General features: G+C 47.1%; 1 protein-coding gene across 1 annotated transcript in view; it reads right to left on the reverse strand.

Moving 5' to 3' along the window:
- Positions 1 to 17,615, reverse strand: part of myo9ab (myosin IXAb) — an 84,820-nt gene extending 67,205 nt beyond the window's left edge. The window contains 1 exon segment of the mRNA XM_028957398.1: positions 17,419 to 17,615. Coding sequence (XP_028813231.1) covers positions 17,419 to 17,430 — 12 coding nt within the window. The 5' untranslated portion in view covers positions 17,431 to 17,615.
- Between the last annotated feature and the right edge of the window lie 456 nt (positions 17,616 to 18,071).

Genomic DNA, 18,071 nt, shown 5'->3' on the forward strand with positions numbered 1-18,071 from the left:
CACAGAGACATGAATCTGTCAACAAATGACAGAAAAAAGCACTGCCAGCTGCATTAACTGGCCCAAACTGAAAAGCTCCTGGATCCTGGAATAAAGGACCTTCAAGAACTCTTCAGGCTGGAACCAGGAACCATGTGGCCTCAGATCACAGTCACACAGCTCATAGTGGTGGCTCAACTGGCATTAAGGTAGGCATAGAAGGTAGTGCTGACCACGCGGAAGTCAAATGCCAAAGAAAGGAGGATCATGGGATGGTCCCTATGACCCTCACACCACTCTGGCTGGACATCTTTGTGGGGGCAGTAAGACAGCGAGGCTCTGGACAGCAGATAAGAGTTGCAGCTGCTGTCCCCCGATAAGCAGCAGATAACAAAGCAGCTGGAAAGAAAGATGGAGGTCAGGTCAAAGGTCCATTGCAACGAGCGGCGGGGCATATAAGCATGGGCCCGGACATGCCCTCAAATTTGCAAGTCATGTTTACACAGACCCTAGTAAGTCTTACAGGTCACCACCACAATCCAAAATCCAAGCAGGCACGCACACAGACACCCATGCCTGAGGACCCAAAGCACCTGATGACAGTGAACATGAACGCTGACAATGACCTTAGGAGGAAGACTAGGGGGCGTGAAACCATGCAAGTCCATGCAGAGCCCCTGTTCAGGATCTCCACTTAACAAAAGTCGGGAGGCCAGGAAGGGCGTGGCAGCGGCAGCTTTGTTTGGTCACATATGAGGGCTTCGCCTGATAATCTCCCAGGTGAATCGTTCCTCTCTGTGACGCTGTTGGAACAGGCATCGGGGCTAATAACGAGGAGAGCCTTTTCATCAGAAAGTGGCGGTTCACAAGCAGGTCAAGGCGGCTCTCTGCATTCGCCCGCATTCAAAAAGCAGACGTCTGCCATTCGACCCCGTGCAGGAAATGCATGTGAGCGAAGGCCATGGATCGACATTCCTCCCCTTCCGCTGCTGTATCCCAGGCCTTGTGTCACATTTACTTGTGCTCTCAACATCAGACGCATTCATGTCAAATCATGGAGTCCATTTTGTATTTTATATTTAAAACACTGCAGAAGAAATGCAACTCAATTTCAGTAAAGAAGATGCTTGGCCTTACATCGCCCCTCCAGAAAATGAAGAACCCTGCAACTGGTGAAACATTCCACAACTTTTTAATGTGATTCCAGCATCTGGAATGAACTCATAATAAAAAATAAAAAAAATCAGCAGAAACATTCTGAACGTTCCGAGCGCTAACACACTTAACCTTTGACCTGAAGAGTAACAACTGGCATGGACAAGACCTGTACACCAAATATTTGAAGAAGTGGTGGTAGGCGTGGGCGAGGCTCCGCAGAACGACACGAGGTGAGCGGCGAAGGGAGCCGCGGCCCCGGCGGAGAGCAGCTGGCTGCAGCCGGACGTGACCGGGCCAATCAGATTCCAGAGAGCGCCGGAGACGGAGAGGGACGCGGCGCAGGCCCCGGCCAGGAATTCCTCAGCGCTGAGCGGCCTGAGCCCGCGCCAGAGCGCACTTGTTTGTGTGTCACTGCAAAGCGTTCTCAAATCCGGACACGTGTCAAGCCAGCGTGGACGGTGAAATAAACAGGCATTTAAAGAGGAAGAGGGAATAAATGTAGCTCTTGTCTCAGCCCTCAACCTTGGAGCAGGCAGCAACATGAGTGTGTGTGAGTGTGTGTGTGTGTGTCAGCTATAGAAAATAGGTGGGAGGAAGAGGGGGGACTGAAACTTGATCAAAAAGAGAGAGCAAGAGAGAGAGGGGTGTGTGAAAACATACTTGTGCATCAGTGTTTACATGTATGTAGGTGGAGTGTGTGTGTGTGTGTGTGTGTGTCCAGGGTTAATCCTATAGTTCTCTGTATGCATCCTGCAGCCTGTCTGAGACAAGGATGAGTTTCTGTATCAGGGTTCAGGCCCACCCCCCCACACCAGTCACACCCACCTCTCTGTTGCTAGTGGTATAGTCTCAGTCACACACACAATGAAACTGGAAATAGTATAATAAACATATATTACATTAAACGTACACATGCAATGACAGTCTTCATCAAAATGTATAATATACATAATTACATTCATTTGATAAAACACATTAAAACATTCTTGTGATCTAATCTAACTGAAAGTAATCTATAGAAATCACAAGCCTGAGGCCTGTACATAACGCTCACCGAATTTACATTTACATTTAAGGCATTTGGCAGACGCCCTTATCCACAACGACTGTGCTGTTCTGACCTCGAGGGGAAGTTCATTTAAACTCATTTAAGTTCATTTAAACGAGGGGCCAAGACGGAGAAGAGTCTAGATGAATGTCAGGCGAGCAGTACTGGAGGCTCGGAGTATACGAGGTGCAGTGCGAGGTGTAATAAGGGCTGTGAGGTAGGATGGTGCTGCTCCATGTTTGGCTTTGTAGGCCAGCATCAGTATTTTGAACCTGATGCCTGCAGCTACTGGGAGCCAGAGGAGGGAACGTAGCAGAGGGGCGGTGTGGGAGAACTTGGGAAGGTTGAAGATCAGTCGTGCTGCTGCATTTTGTAGTAGTTGTAGAGGTCGGATGGTACATAGTGGTAGACCAGCTAGAAGGGAGTTACAGTAATCCAGTCGTGAGATTACTAAGGACTGAACCAGTATCTGGGTGGCCTGTGTTGACAGATGAGGACGGATTCGTCTGATATTGTAGAGAAGGAATCTACATGAGCGGGAAAGATTGCTGATGTGAGTCGAGCTGCATTCCACCTGCATTATTCAATATTACACTTATTTAATTTGAGGACATTGATATAAATAATATGAATGCGCGTGCACACACACAGAAGGCAGCACTGACACACACATCTGGTTACCTCCCACTCAGTGACTGACTGCGATGTTATTTACGCTTTCCTATAACGATTCTGACCCTCATCAATCTCAAACCGCCACCCGACCGCTGTCAAGCTTCATATGAAGCAGCAAGATGGAAAATAAACCAAACAGGCTGCCAGTTTCATTCTAGTCCCACTAACACGCCACACAATTATAGCAATCACAAAAACATAAGGGTTAATTCACAATCAATGCAGCGGCTCCGTTAATGGCTCTTAAATCCGGATGCTCTGCCTGCAAACAAGCTCCTCTGAATTATTCATCCATCAGAGCACAGAAAGATGCAGACAGACAATAGACCTGCTATGAGCTCAGCTGCAGCGGCACACATTAGGATGCAGCTGACGGTGTCCCGGTGGGCATCGGAGCACACAGAGGGCTGTCTGGGGGACCCCGGGGACACGGGACCCATGCATCCTGTCTGAGAGATAACCTCAGAGCTGCTCCCAACCGGCAGGATCTGCCTGCGGACACACGTGCAGGCACAGCGGAAGGCCGGCCAAGATCTTAAACGCAAATAAAAAACCGTCGAGCGTATATTTCATATTATATCTATCGTCCTGGATCACACAGACCAACTTCTAGGAACTGCTGGATCAATAATGACTGCAGAATGAGCCATCATCGACGTGCTCTGACGGGAAATAAATAAATCTCAAGGGACATCCCACCCCCTCCCGACTCCCCCCGAGGCCACGAGCCTGACAGATGCAGTTGTAGCCTGAGAGCACCTCGGAGAATGTCACCCCACGCGGCCATCTTAATTCTCAAATTGCTTCGGTTCTGGGAACAGGATGTGGCTGGAGACCAGCAAGCCGAATGTGCAGGGGATACAGCACATGCTGCAGTGCGTTATGGGTATTTCAAACGTACTAATCCGCACACAGTTCAAGTTGGTGTCAGCCAGCTTCCTAATGGCTCGCCGATAGAGGTTATCACACAACTGGCTGCTTTTCAGGCATGTAGCTCCAGTTCGGACTAACAGCAAACGAGACGAAACAGGAAGAGCTACATGCACCCGAGTCGGACGGAGTTCATTATTAGGAAAATACCTTTATATCAAAGGAACAGGGCTGGAGAGCACGGCCTCTAAAGCTTGTTTAGATATGATGGCCTCCAGAGCAACAAAAGGATATGAAACACTTCACTTTATAACTATGAAACAGTACAGTGAATGAATCATCCATCACCCGTCAATAACTTCAAACGATAAAATGATTCTACATTGACAGTAAAAGTAAAAAATAAACACAGTCCTGGATTCCACCTCCTTTTATGATGGGCCAGAGCTGGATGAGAGCATTTGAAGAAAATGATGAGCTTTACGGAGCAGGATAGGTCAGCAGTAAAAACACATATCAACTGTTATGTGTCTAGAGGTGAACTCTCCGGTAACTGTGTGACCGTGATGACCAGCATCATCATCATCATCATCATCAACCGTGATTAAAGATGAGTGTAACCTGGAATGATACAATGCTTACGGTGAATGTTGCTACATTTTGGGAATATATAACACATGCCTGAGGCCTGTGTGGAAAACCGGAATGTGTCAATACACTTTGTTCCTAGGGAGGAGCAGCAAAATGTCCCCGCCTGTCACATATGGCACAAACAGTGGCTTGCACTTGCCCTCAAAAGCCTTGAAAGTTGATTGTGTGTACGACTGATGTAGGTGTTATTACACGCAACACTTGTACATGAATCTGTTCATTTCTCACCTTTGAGAGGACATTTGAAAAAAACACACACACCACCCACCCACTCACTGACGACGCAGTGTTAATTTTATATAAAAAGCATATCAATTTTACTACCAGGTAAGTACTATTGTACAGATAAAAAGATATGTTACCAGATTGCATATTGTAAAAAGAAAGTATATTCCCCAGCCTTCATCAGGTATATTTGTTGCATTCAACATATCCTCAATTCTGGGTTGGGCCCATGCACTTTAATAAAGAGGGTTAGTGTTCTTATATAACTGTAAATCCCCCAGCCAAAAGGGGCAAGATCCTCGAATTTCCGCTGATGAATGTCGAATGTTTCATTCTGATTCAGCCTGTAATGCTTAAAGAGTGACAGTCACTGCTGCACAAATTGCATGTGGTAAATGATGTCTCCATCAAGTCATCTGCACACATCAAAGTGGTGGAAACGTTGCCCTAATAACAGCCCTGCTCTCCCCGGACGGCAGGGACGTGTCCCAACCAGCAGCGTGTGGGAGAGAGGGCTGGCTGGCCTGGTTTTGGAGGGTCCGCATAAATCAAAAATTCACAGAGGGAAGGCTGTGACAGGCCAGAGACGCTGCTTAACATGGTCCCTCTGAAATGACAAAACCGCCTCACACAACGCAGCAGAACAAAGTCTGAAAGCGCCTGGTCTCGCACCTCGGCTGTAGACCATAGAGGGGAAGTGAGTAGGTGACTGGAACCGAAATGGTTGATAATCCACAAACCAGAAGAAAACACCAACACTACAACACAAGTGAATCACGACACGGCACCATTTAAAAAATGTGACCTGTGCCACTGTAACATCCATGAGACAATGGTCACAAAATATGAAAAAAAGATAAACATGAAGCCAGTACAGGATATTTACATTTATGGCATTTATCAGACGCCCTTATCCAGAGCGACTTACAATGAGTAGTTACAGGGACAGTCCCCCCCCGGAGCAACTTATGGTTAAGTGTCTTGCTCAGGGACACAATGGTAGTAAGTGGGATTTTTAACCTGGGTCTTGCAATAAAAAATGTCATCATGCAACGTATAAAAATAAATAAATAAATAAATAAATCTTTTTACAAACAAATAGGACCAACTTCCTGGAACGTGAATACGTGTTTCAGTGCCAGTGCACCTGTATAAAGAGCAGCTCAGGCAAATCGGATTTTATGTGTCAGACATTTAGACATTAAGAGGGAAAGACAAAAACGGTCAAATGAGTCAAGCAACATTGTTCCTGTAAGTAGAACCTTCCTCAAAACCAGAGTTGGCACACCAATGTCTACAATCAGCATTTTCTCGAACCAGTTTCAAGGAAAAAGGTTTTAGTCACACTCCAAGAGAGGCTGTATTAGAAATAGAGCTGTTTCATGGATAAGTAACTGCAGGCTTCCTTGTACAGAAGAGCTGGTTATTGAGAACCGAGAACGTAAATTCTGCAATAAAAAAAAAGAAGAAGAAGAAGTTCTGCTGAGCCACAGTCATTGCCACTTATGGACCGATCCTTCTCACAACAACGCAAGCAGCCGCGAGCGCTGAGGTCATCAGGCAAGAACAAGAGGAATGCAACCAAACCAGACGTCTGCGCTCCGGCCAGATTTTTACAGTTGTGTAAACGCCGTGTCGCCGAGAGAGTAACTATACACAACGTGACCTCCGATGAGCCTCGCTCACCGAGGGGGGTCCGGCCGAATCCCGGCCAGGTGCAGCCTGGGATACACGTCTGCAGGGCAACACGCCGTGCGGCCCGGGCTTGGCAACATATTGGTGGATTAGTTATATTTTATATGCATGTCCATCTGAACAACACGAAAACACGGATTTCTGAAGAAAATTACAAGTATTTGCAATGTTTATAGGACCAGCCTTGCTGATCATGTTCAGAAACAAGGTCAAATCATGTTAATTACATTGAAGAGTAGAAATCTTGCCATATTGGACATAATGAATGTTATGCTGTGGTGCATGTAGTTTGGTGAGCGTGTGTAAAATTTGCATAGAGGAAAAATGCGGAGGACAAATATCACACATCACACAGAGTCAGAGAGACGCATTCCCACCATTATTACTTTTCCTCAGAAGTTGCTTGAGAGAGAAATTTGTACTAAGCTGTCCCCATCAAGGTGTCGGTGAAGTGACAAGACCGCAAGGACCAACATCTAGTCACTTCCTCATTTCCGCTCGGATCAAAACCCCCTGTTAACTGCAGGGCGCGTTATCAGTTCTCCATCTCAGAGCAGCATTTCTCTCCGGTGCCAGAGCAGAAGGGGAAGTGAGGAGCCGGACAGGTCCGCTGCCGCCGGTAATGAGCAGTGTGGGATCCTGCACGGCTGATTTACTGAGGATAAACACTGCTGTTTAAACGGCAACACGAGGTTTATTCAGAAAACGTACAAAAGAGAAACTACACCCAAATGGTATTTTAAGCGGAGATACAAACTACGCAGGTGATCTTATCAGTATCTAATGCAAAACTGTCTGATTCTCACCCTTATTAGGTGTATTATATCTCCTGGCCATTGGCTTTGGCAATATATCCTGCACCTCAACCAGTGGTCACTTCGGCAGGAGCTGTAGGTTTGGTTTTAGTTCATTATTAATTTTGATCAAACTAGTCACTGACAGTTAAGTGACAACCAACGACAGGCATTCATTGCTTAAATATTTTGACAAATCAGATGCAATTTGAAGACCTTGAATGCCTGACAGCCAACATGATCATGATCTTTCATAGTCATATTCATGAAATGGGCCAGTGCCTACAGTGTTTTGCCGTATTGCCGCTGAGACTGAAACTCATACCGTGTCACTCATAAACAACCTATTGTGATGTGGCAGCTCTGCTGGGGGCTTATGGGTAAAGAATGCGCTCCCCGCTGCTCAATGAGCACATTGTTTGTCGGGGTTGAGTAACGCCTCAGATTTAGACGCCCTGCTCTCCGGCTCCGACTTCCAGCCGGAGGATGGTCCGCCGCTCTTACTGGAAAATACGAGGGGAAAGCAGAAATACAAACGGTCTTCAGACTCTCCATCTACGGCATATGAACCACGAAAATAATATTACACCTGAGATGCTGAACAAACAAGGGCTTATGGCCTACAATGCGTTTGTGACCTTAAGAATGAAATAATAACTAAACAATTAACCCCAATTAACACTTGCATAGTTTCCATTAGACTTGTTTGATACCAGTTGAGAAACAAAAATTGATGGACGATTCCAATTTAATTCCAGAGTATTTAGAAGATTCTATGCAATACAATACGTAATGCAGGAATAACAACAACTATATCACAAAGTCAACCATGCTCGGTGTATTGCAGTACAGTTGTCCTCAAAACAAGAAAAAGACTCTTTGAACAGTGCAACTGCTGTATTGCTTTGCCATTTACTATTTTAAACCATTACTGTGTACAAGAATACCATGCAGTCCCGCTGTATTATCCCACATCTATATTCATTTAAACCACAAACATTTCTGTTCCTACTCAATGGTCCCCCTGACTTGAATATGTCTTCACCAACCCTGTCTGTTCAACCCCGAACCCGGATTATGAGTTCTGCTAAAAGGCGTTTAATCCTCTGGGATTATATCGGGACACCGTGGTGGCCAACAAATTGAACACTCAGGAACGGCAGCTGTGGGTTTAACATGGTTTACTCCTGGAAACCGCATTTTCAGGGACGGCGTGATGATTCGAAACAGAAAAAGAAGATTGATTGCTTGATAATAAAATGATCAGACTAGCATACGAATGAGAAATAAATGGAAACAGATTACTGGCGGAGCAGTGTGATGTCATGTTTGACAGTTTTCCACATACTTGGAGTGAGCAGGGCTGGCCGGTGGTGGTCTGGGGAGCTCTGAAGCTATCGCTCCGCTGAATTATACACACTCCATTTACTGCTCAGAGACAAGTTATTGGGGCAAAATGGTCTGCGCCCAGCCCGGCCCGAGGGCACACTAGTGCACCAGCGGGCGGAGACGGGCAGCGAGATCTCTTTACATAAACACAGTGCTGCTGGCCGAACCCAGAGGCTCAGGTATGTGAGAACTTGGACACTGTTCCCTTCTGCTTTCTTCAAGACAGCGTTTCTCAGGCCTTTTCATGCCAAGCCGACCAAAATTAGCCAAAGCTGATGATTTATTGCTCAACATCCAATGGGGCAGGCTAGGATGTGTGGGATTAAGAATTTTCTAGTTCACAGCAGTCACTCTTACAAAGTCACCAGAACTGATCTCAAAATTTAAATGTCAGTTTAGTGTGCAAACCTGATTTGCTCAAGATTTATTCAATTATCTTCAAAATTGAAAGTCCAGCCTCCTTCCGTGTGAATTGTGTGCGTGAGTGTATATGTCAGCAGTCATTATATGCGTTTCCTGCAAGAGGGTCTGTGACTGGTGGAGACAATTTGTCATGAGGTCAGTAGCATTATTTAAAAGGACGCTCCTCAGTATGCGCAGACACAAGGGACAAAGACAAGCAAACCCATTAACGTCCTCATATGGGCTAGTCTTTTGTTCAATTTAAACCTCTTGTCCTCATTCAGGGACCTTTGCCTTGCCTCCTAGTGGTCAGAAGTAATGTACAAAAAAAAAAAAAAAAAAAAAAAAACAAAGAAAACAAGATGGTGGAATTTCTTCTATGGGGTCTCCAGAAAGTCAACAAGGTACTAATACTCATTTTTGAGGTTGAAACTTTTTGAGGTGAATTATTTCTTAAAAGTGTCTGTATGGACCCTTGGACCCCAAGTATTGGACCCGTTTTAGAAACAGTATTGTAACACAACTATGATTTTAGTCCAGATGTCCTTATTTAAGGACATTATTTTTTGACAAAACTACAAATTGTTTTTTTGTTCATGACGTCCTGCTAATCCCAAACAGCTAAAGGAAATTAAAAATACCCTCCAAACAAAAGCTTGGTTCTCGGGAGGTTAAAATCAGCGTTTCCAAAGACAAATGTTGCAACTGCTGCTTTACTCACGAGAGCGGCTCAGTCCAGAAACAAATCTGCTTATACAGTACCATCCCCCTTGGCCACAGCTGCTTGAGAGCGAGCCAGCAATTCAGTTCCTCTCATTTCCTCCGAGCTCAGGCTCTTCCAGTGTCTCGGACGCCCCGCCCCGCCCCCTCTTCCTCATGCAGGTACAGCACAGCCTCGCACTGTCCCACCGCATTCTCCACGCAGCACTTCCCACCACCCTCGCGTTCCGTGCTCTAATCTACAGTTTTTTTAAATATCAGAATCGGAGTGGGAGGGAATAAGCGGTGACGGACGGTGGTTGGTAGACAAGGCGCATATGGAGTCCCCGAACAGCGCCTGTCTACTGTCATTACGGGCACTTTTACTGCATGATGCCCCAGGCACAAACAGCAGCAAGCGAGCGTCAAAGGGCTGCTGTGTTCATCATGACCTATTTAAAGAAACCAGACGAGTGCATTAGAACACGCTTCGGCTAAAATTAGACCGTTTGGACGCAGGATGGATGCAAGTGGCATTTATTTTTCAGACAGGAAGACAGCGGGGACTGTGACGGCCTTTCAACACGCTTGCGAAACATGAAGTCCAGAAAGCGGAGGAACAAGCGGACATGCAGGGAGCCGACAGCTCCACCATTCACACCGTCAGATGGCCTCATTCTCTAGCAAAGGTGCCAACGTGAACCCCAGGGTGACACCTCCGCCAATCCGGCCGCAGGTTACAGAGCGCGGAGGCATTTCACGCCGCGCCTCCATAACCAAATCACAGGACTTCGCCGCACGGTGGCCAATACGGCCCCTCGCAAAGACAATAGCGCTTTCATCAGCCCTTTATAGCGGCTCAGATTAAGTTTCCCGTTTCCGCTGCGATCCGTCCGAGCCAGAGGACCTTCGCCGGGAAAGTGCGACCGCGCTACAGAGCCCGCGGGGTAGAACAGGCGAGCGCTGCGTCTCTAATTAGCTCAAAGTGACACCGTGATTCAGCCCTTTCCTCAGTCTATAGGCCTTTGTGAGGCTCTCCCAGGACATCAAAGCAGCGAGCGCTCCGCGGCGCAGGTACCACCGAGGAACACAGTCCCCATTTAAGGGCACAGAGCACATCTGCCGCATACATTACAGGAGGGGGAGAAAAAGAAAAAAATAAAGGGGCGCTATTAAAAGCAACGCGGGCCTTGCGCATGAGCCACCGAACCCTCCTGTGATCCCGGCAGCACCGGCTGGGCGGCTGCACTTTCAACCGGAGAGAGATCAAATGAGAGCGCCGGGGCTGCGGACTACACAGAGAAGCCAGGCCGTTCCACAGAAACACAACCGGTCCATTTACAAGGCACCTGAATGAGACACCTCGGCCTATTCCCGTCCGTTCTGAATGGAAGGTCCCAGGCATATTGGGACCTTTATCCATCTCGCCTGTTAACTCTGAAACATTACAGCCAGTCAGTGTGTGTGTGTGTGTGTGTGTGTGCAGTCAGCACAATGTCACATGGGAAACAGAGAAAACAACAAACAGATTGCCTGGAATAAATTACATTTTGCCAGATGAACTGGAGCCGCCAGCATCCCAGAAAAGCGTTGGACCTTAATTACATTCGTCATTGGTGTCAAAATGCAACGGACCTAAACCGATGAGTGACACATGCTAGATGTGCTGTATAGTGACTACAGATTGCACATTTTGCACATTAATATTTGTAAATGAATCACTAAATGGCCACACCCTTAAATACACTGTATAAGAATTGCTGGAGAACATTAGAAGGTATAGCTAATGGTGCATGATTTACTTTTATCTCACAATGTACGATGAACTGTAAACTTCACTGGGCGTGAAGTTGAGGGAACATAGTGATTCGCAGCCGGTTAAATTTTTCAATTTTTAAGTTATTCCACAGTTTTAAAATATAACATTGGACATGTCAGACGATATAGTGACCCAGAGCCCTAGTGATTGTTTTACTCTCCTCCTCTCTCCAACAGAGGAACCACTTTCAGGTGCTGCTGGAGGTTTGGTTCAGCGGCCTACATTTTCCCAGCTTCTTACATTACAGCATTTATCAGACGCCCTTATCCAGAGCGACTTACAATCAGTAGTTACAGGACAGTCTCCCTGGAGCAACTTAAGTGTCTTGCTCAGGGACACAATGGTAGTAAAGGGGGATTCGAACCCGGGTCTTCTGGTTCATAGGCCAGTGTGTTACCCACTAGGCTATACCACCCTTACCACTAATACCGCTTCTACAAGTAGGACAACCTGAAACTGCGAACCCTGTCATGGCCCAAAACAGCTAGTTCTGGGCCTGGGGGGCTTCTTAGCGCACGTATTCAGCAGCACTTGTCCACGCTCTGAATGACAGGGGCACAGAGCGTCGATGCAACGTCCCATCGGCCAAGATCACATGATCGCTTGGGGTGTTGGAATTAATTGTATAATCGATACACCGCGATTCTACATCGATGAGGTTATAATGACGTTGCTTGGTGATTTTCCGACGGCAGCATAAAAACAGCAGTGCCGGTCCTGACTGTGGCGGCCTGATCTGAGTACAGCAGAGCTTCACACCCGCGCGGCACTCTGCGGCCCTCGTTCTCACACCTTCACAAGATTTGCTGAACTTTGACCGTGCACGCCTTGATGTATTCGCGATGAGCGCCGGCTCACCTGACACCACGGACGTCTGAACCAGCCGTTTTTCTGGCATTCGTGGCTTCAGGTGACTTAAAGCCGACAATGTTTTGTGTCCATGCTAGTGAACGAGACCTTAACTCTTAAATCATGTGACAATGTAGAAAATGAAATGTATAGAATGCGTCACGATGCACCGATAACGAGACATTGATCATCGTAACCGAATCGTGAGACTAGTTCGCAGCTCTAAAAAAATCACAAACAGTGATTCTTCTGAGAGACACAGATTCACACGACATCATACGAAGCGGGTAGGGCTGCAACAACGAATCGACTGAATCGATAAAAATCGATTACTAAAAGAGTTGGCAACGAATTTCCTAATCGATTCATTATGTCGCGCGACGTGGAGACGTTTGATTATTAAAAAAAAAAACTTTATTTGAGCGCGGAGCGGAGTAAACACACTCGGATGCAGATGCTAGCAGAGTTTGCCGCCTCATAGACAGCGCGGAGCAAAAATAAAAAAAATAAAAAACAAGCAGAGGTAGAGGACAGATACATGGCGGCGGCAGAGAAATCTGCGCGAAATATGCAAAAGCGACATGGCACGGGCACGGGAGCACCACGGCAATGATCCAGCACCTGAAACGCGTGTTAGATGAGGAGAAGGGAGTTCAGCAGCAGGGGAAGTCACTACAGAATCCTACTTTTGTTCCGTTTTGAAGTGAGGAACGTAATGTCCCTGGTGCGGGAGTTTAACTCGCCGCGGAGGGAGGAACTAGACGGGGACTTACAGCGCCACCTACAGGTGGTGGAGGGGGGATGAAACAGCGTTCGGACTGTTCTCTGCGTCTCCGCGTGGACGACTCGCCTATTGTGTCCCTGAGCAAGACACTTAACCCTAAGTTGCTCCAGGGGGGACTGTCCCTGTAAGTACTGATTATCGCTCTGGATAAGGGCGTCTGATAAATGCTGTAAATGTTTACCGTCATCCAGCTTGACAAGCATGACAAGTTAGCGTATAGCGCGTAATAACAGTAGTAAAGCAGGGGTGCTATAGTTACTTTGCCATTTAAAAGACATGTTTTTTATTCACTAGCCTTTTTGGGGTTGTCATGTATAGCTACACTGCAAAAAAAGCTTTTCTTACCTAGTAATTTTGTCTCGTTTCCAGTCCAAATATCTAAAAAAATCTTAAATCAAGATTACTAGACACGAAAAATGGCATGAGAAAATGAAGTGATGCTTAAAACTTCTGTTTGAGATTATATCTCATTAAGACTAGCGTTCTTACCCCATTGGCAGATAATTTTGCTTGTTTTAAACAGTCACTTAATTTTGAGATGTTTTATCAGAAACAAGACATCATTTTCTTATGCTATTTCATGTGTCTAGTAAATGTATCTTGATTAAGATTTTTTTAGAGATTTTGACTGAAATCAGGACAAAACTACTAGTTAGAAAAGCATTTTTTGCAGTGTGTGTGTGTGTGTGTGTGTGTGTGTGTCAGTGAGAGTTTGTGACTGTGTGCGTCTGCCGAGTGTGGTGCATCTGCAGTGTAGTGTTACATTTGTAATTGTTCTTTATTTTTTTATAAATTATTCTGGGCAGCTCGGTGGCACTTTATTTTTTAAAAAAAGGTGTATATTTGGCAGATGTAAGCATACATGTGTATGTTTTTTGTGTTAGTCAATTTGTTATTTTATTTTATTATTATAACAGCTCAAGGAGCAACATGTTTGTGCACTTTCTAAAGATTTGGTTCTGTGTTTGAATAAAGGGTTGTAAATGAATGCTTTTCTAGTTTTCTTTTTTTTTTTTTTTTTAAATCGGATTCTACAGTTAATCAAAAAAAATAATCGACAGATTAATCGATTATTAAATAATTGTTAGTTGCAGCCCTAGAAGCAGGAGATCCAGCCGGCACGCCTCAGACACGCCTGGAGCTTCAGCGCCTTCTGAGAACGTTACTATAGCAGATGATAGTTCTGTTTAAATATGATTGGGCTAAGGAAAGCAAGAACCGCGGAACCAGAACAGAACAACAAGAACCAGTTGAAGGAAAAGGTACCAAGATAGAAGAACGGTTACGTTACGTTAGAAGACTATCTAAAAGAGATCTATAGCCGCCCGACAGAAGAGATACGAGGAGGCTTCATTTCTGATTGGTCACGTTGGCGTTCAGCGGCCTGAGTGAGACAGCGAGAGGACGCAGGACAGACAACAGAGCCCGCCCTGCCCAGTCTCTGTCATTACCTCCGGTCAGAGCGAGTGGTGAGCGGCGAGGGCAGGACGGAGACAGGCCCTGCCGGTGACCATGTCACACCCAGCCACCAGCTGGTCGCTGTCGCAGTTCTGTGGCGGGATGCCAGGGGGCCGGCCGCCACCACAAGCTCCGAAACGGAAGCCGGCGGCACGGAATACGGCAGATAGCGAAAGACGAGTCTCCGCCCCGCCGGTGAGGTGGGTTCTGCAGACACAGCGCCACGGATTGGCCACGAAAGAGACCACCTCTGTGTCCAAAATTACAGCTTTGATACGAATTGCCATAAAAATGTTGGAAGGCAGCACGATCCGCGTGTGTCAAGACAATAAAAGTCACAAAAATAAAAACTCAATTCTAACGAGACAATAAGAGGACGTTTCTTTAAAAACGGAATATGGTTCATGCAGGATGTGATGTGTAAATAGAATGTAATGTAATATAATATGTAATAATAAAACACTGCGACCGAAGGCCCAGTTACAGTTTGAGCCCCGCCCCGCGGTATAACGGTGAGGGTACAGCAAGACCGCCACCGGTGCCGGCTGGTAGTGTTGTAATACGGCTACACCGTACAGCGCCACACCCTAATTGCACGCCGCTCATTTTGAAGCGTGAAATTTCCGTCTGTGGAATTAAAGGCTACTTCCAAGGTCAGAGGTCAACTCTCCGCTCTCGATAACTGACTATCTTTGCATGTTTTTTAGTCTACAGGCTCTCGCAATGTTTCCTTGAGAAGTTAGGACACAGAGGGACGTAAAAAAGTCAAGCTAGATCAAGACTCGCTGGAACGTTCCAACGGGCCGCCGCAAAAGGTACACCGGTGGAAGGCCATTCTCGTCTTTAGTTTCCCGCATGAGAGCGGTCGGTGCTCAGCAGCGAACGGCGATTATTCCAGGAGTAAATACGGGCTGCGAAGCATCTGCTCAGATTCTGCAGCTGAATCGGGCCTCGCTGGCGTATAAAGAAGATTAACGATATCACAGCAACAGCCTGAACTGCTGAACCCCTTTGAAGAACCACGTCAGAAGAAGAAGAAGAAGAAGAAGAAGAAGAAAACGAGGCGAGCGTTCCCGCGCTGTGGATGTTGGAGGTAACAAGGCCTTTTCCAAATCCCTTTTAACTCGACCCCGGCCCGCATTTGCGGCAACGTGGCTCTTATTAAAATTAATTACAGGCAAATCCCGTTCAATATGGCCGGGTAAGTCAGCTGGCTGGGTGGGTGATGGCATGTTGGAGTAAATATTCGCAGCTGTTTACTGACAGATAGTAAAAAAAAAAAAAAAAATGTTTCTGACAAAAACACTGGCAACTGAAGTTGGGAAAATGATTTGCCAGTGAGGGATTCATCGATGCCATATATGGATAAACCTCTCTGAAGATCCCCATATGGGTCGAGTTAAGCACGCTGGCAAATATTAAGCACGTTTAGCGGTCCCACAAATATCCCATTGACATTTTTCACACTTAAACCTTTAATAATTTGTTCTGAATCTCTGCAGGACGGTGTATAACGGAGGAGGGCGATGTTCATGTGCAAGTTAATATCTCGCGTTATTGTGAACCAATATTTTGGGTCCCTTATGCTCAGATCATGAAGTCATCCAAAACAGCAGGGTCAGACGTGGCATTACATGGCGTGACTAAACGCGGCCCCGCGACCGAGGCGGTGCAGGTGGGGCGCAGCTGCAGGGCGGGGCTGAATGACATCACGTGCCCAGCATCCGTCCCGACGTCCGAAAACACGGGACTTCCGGTTACCATTTCTCGCGGGGCGGCGCCACGGTGTGCGACATCTCACACCGAAGGGCGTATTTACGAATGCAAGATTCGCCCGTTCGTCCGTCTGAATTCCTAACGATCCTACGTTGGAGTCCGAGACGACTAGAACAGAGATGAGAACAACAGGACATGTGGAGGAGACGGCGTTGCCAGGATCTGGTTATGAATTTGAAACCTATCTTAAGTATGTTAAGCTGCAACTACTTATCAGATAGTTTTGGCTGTGTGTGTGTGTGTGTGGTGTGTATGTGTGTGTGTGTGTGTGTTTCATTTCATCGCTGGAAGATTGTTCCACCCGTCTGGTAACACTGTCTGTGGCGTGTTGACAGGTGGGAGCTTCTGAAAGAAGTACGGTGAAAGCGGTCATATCAAACTTTATAAAAATATATTTTACATTATTTATATCAGGGTGGTAGTCGCCTAGTGGGTAACACACTTGCCTATGAACCAGAAGACCAAGGTTCAAATCCCACTTACTACCATTGTGTCCCTGAGCGAGACACTTAACCCCGAGTGTCTCCAGGAGGGGGACTGTCCCTGTAATTACTGGATAAGGGCGTCTGATAAATGCTGTAAATGTAAATTTACAGAAGCAACTTACAGTCGGTAGTTACAGGGACAGTCCCCCCTGGAGACACTCAGGTTTACGTGTCCTGCTCAGGGACACGGTGGCAGTAAGTGGGGGTCTTCTGGTTCGTAGGTAAGTGTGTAAGTGGCCCACTAGGCTACTACCACCTCTCCAAGCCCCAGCATCTGCTCATCTCTGTAAATAGTGGAGAAGAACCGGGCGGGAGGTCGTCTCCATGTCCACTGACATGAAGCCAGCAAGAAAAAGGAGGCGCCCTTCTCCTCCCCGAGGGCGACGAACCATCCACGCCGGCCGGGGTCCCCGAAACGCGGCCATTTATCACGGGCCTGTCAGCGGCGGTCATTGTCTGCGCCGGCCGAACAACAGGCTGCCGCCGCGAGGGGACACCTTCCCGTGACAACGACACCCGCGTCCGGAGATGCGCGGCGGTGATAAAACCATGACACAAAGGGACGCGGTGGCGTTCGTGACAGCTCTGCGGCACCATCATCTGTCCCCACGGCGCGTCTATTAACGTTCATATCGCCTCGCCACGCCACGAAATGCTCTTACCTCTGGCCGCATGCACGTCCCCCTCCGCGCGTATTTATAAATCCGAACAGCGTCCTCACTTCTTCTTCTTCTTCTTCTCCTCCTCCTTCCTCCTCGTTATTTATTTGCTTGTTTGTTTGTGGAATCTGCACCACGACACCGCAGCGGCGGCGCTACAGAAGGTTCCGTCCTGTTCTCGCCTCCAGACCGTCGCCGCCGCCGCCCGCCGCGTCACGTCACGTCACGTCGCTGCTGCAGCCGGCCCGCGCGGAGCTTCTCCCCCTAATCGCCGTAAAGCCGCCGTGACTTCGGTGGGGGTGGGCGGGGCGTGGCGCGGTGGGCGGGGCCTGCGCGGTTACCACGGGAGCGCCGTCCCAGACAGGCCCGGAATATCACGGAATATCACGGAATATTAAAGCACACCACGCAAATGAAACTGTAAAAATCCTACACCAAATGTATAAATGTATACAGCACATCTTAATGCAAGAACATTAAACATTTGTTCTCTCTCTCTCTCTCTATATATATATATATATATATATGTTTTCGATTTGAACCCATGATCAAACAGCCCTTTATGTTGTTGTACCTACTGATAATGTCCCGGGCCCTCGGTGAGACTCCGGTGAGAAATGAGTCTGCTTCCTGACAGGACAGGCCAGCCACCCCCA

Source organism: Denticeps clupeoides, chromosome 17, assembly GCF_900700375.1.
Source record: "Denticeps clupeoides chromosome 17, fDenClu1.1, whole genome shotgun sequence".
Classification (NCBI taxonomy): Eukaryota; Metazoa; Chordata; class Actinopteri; order Clupeiformes; family Denticipitidae; genus Denticeps; species Denticeps clupeoides.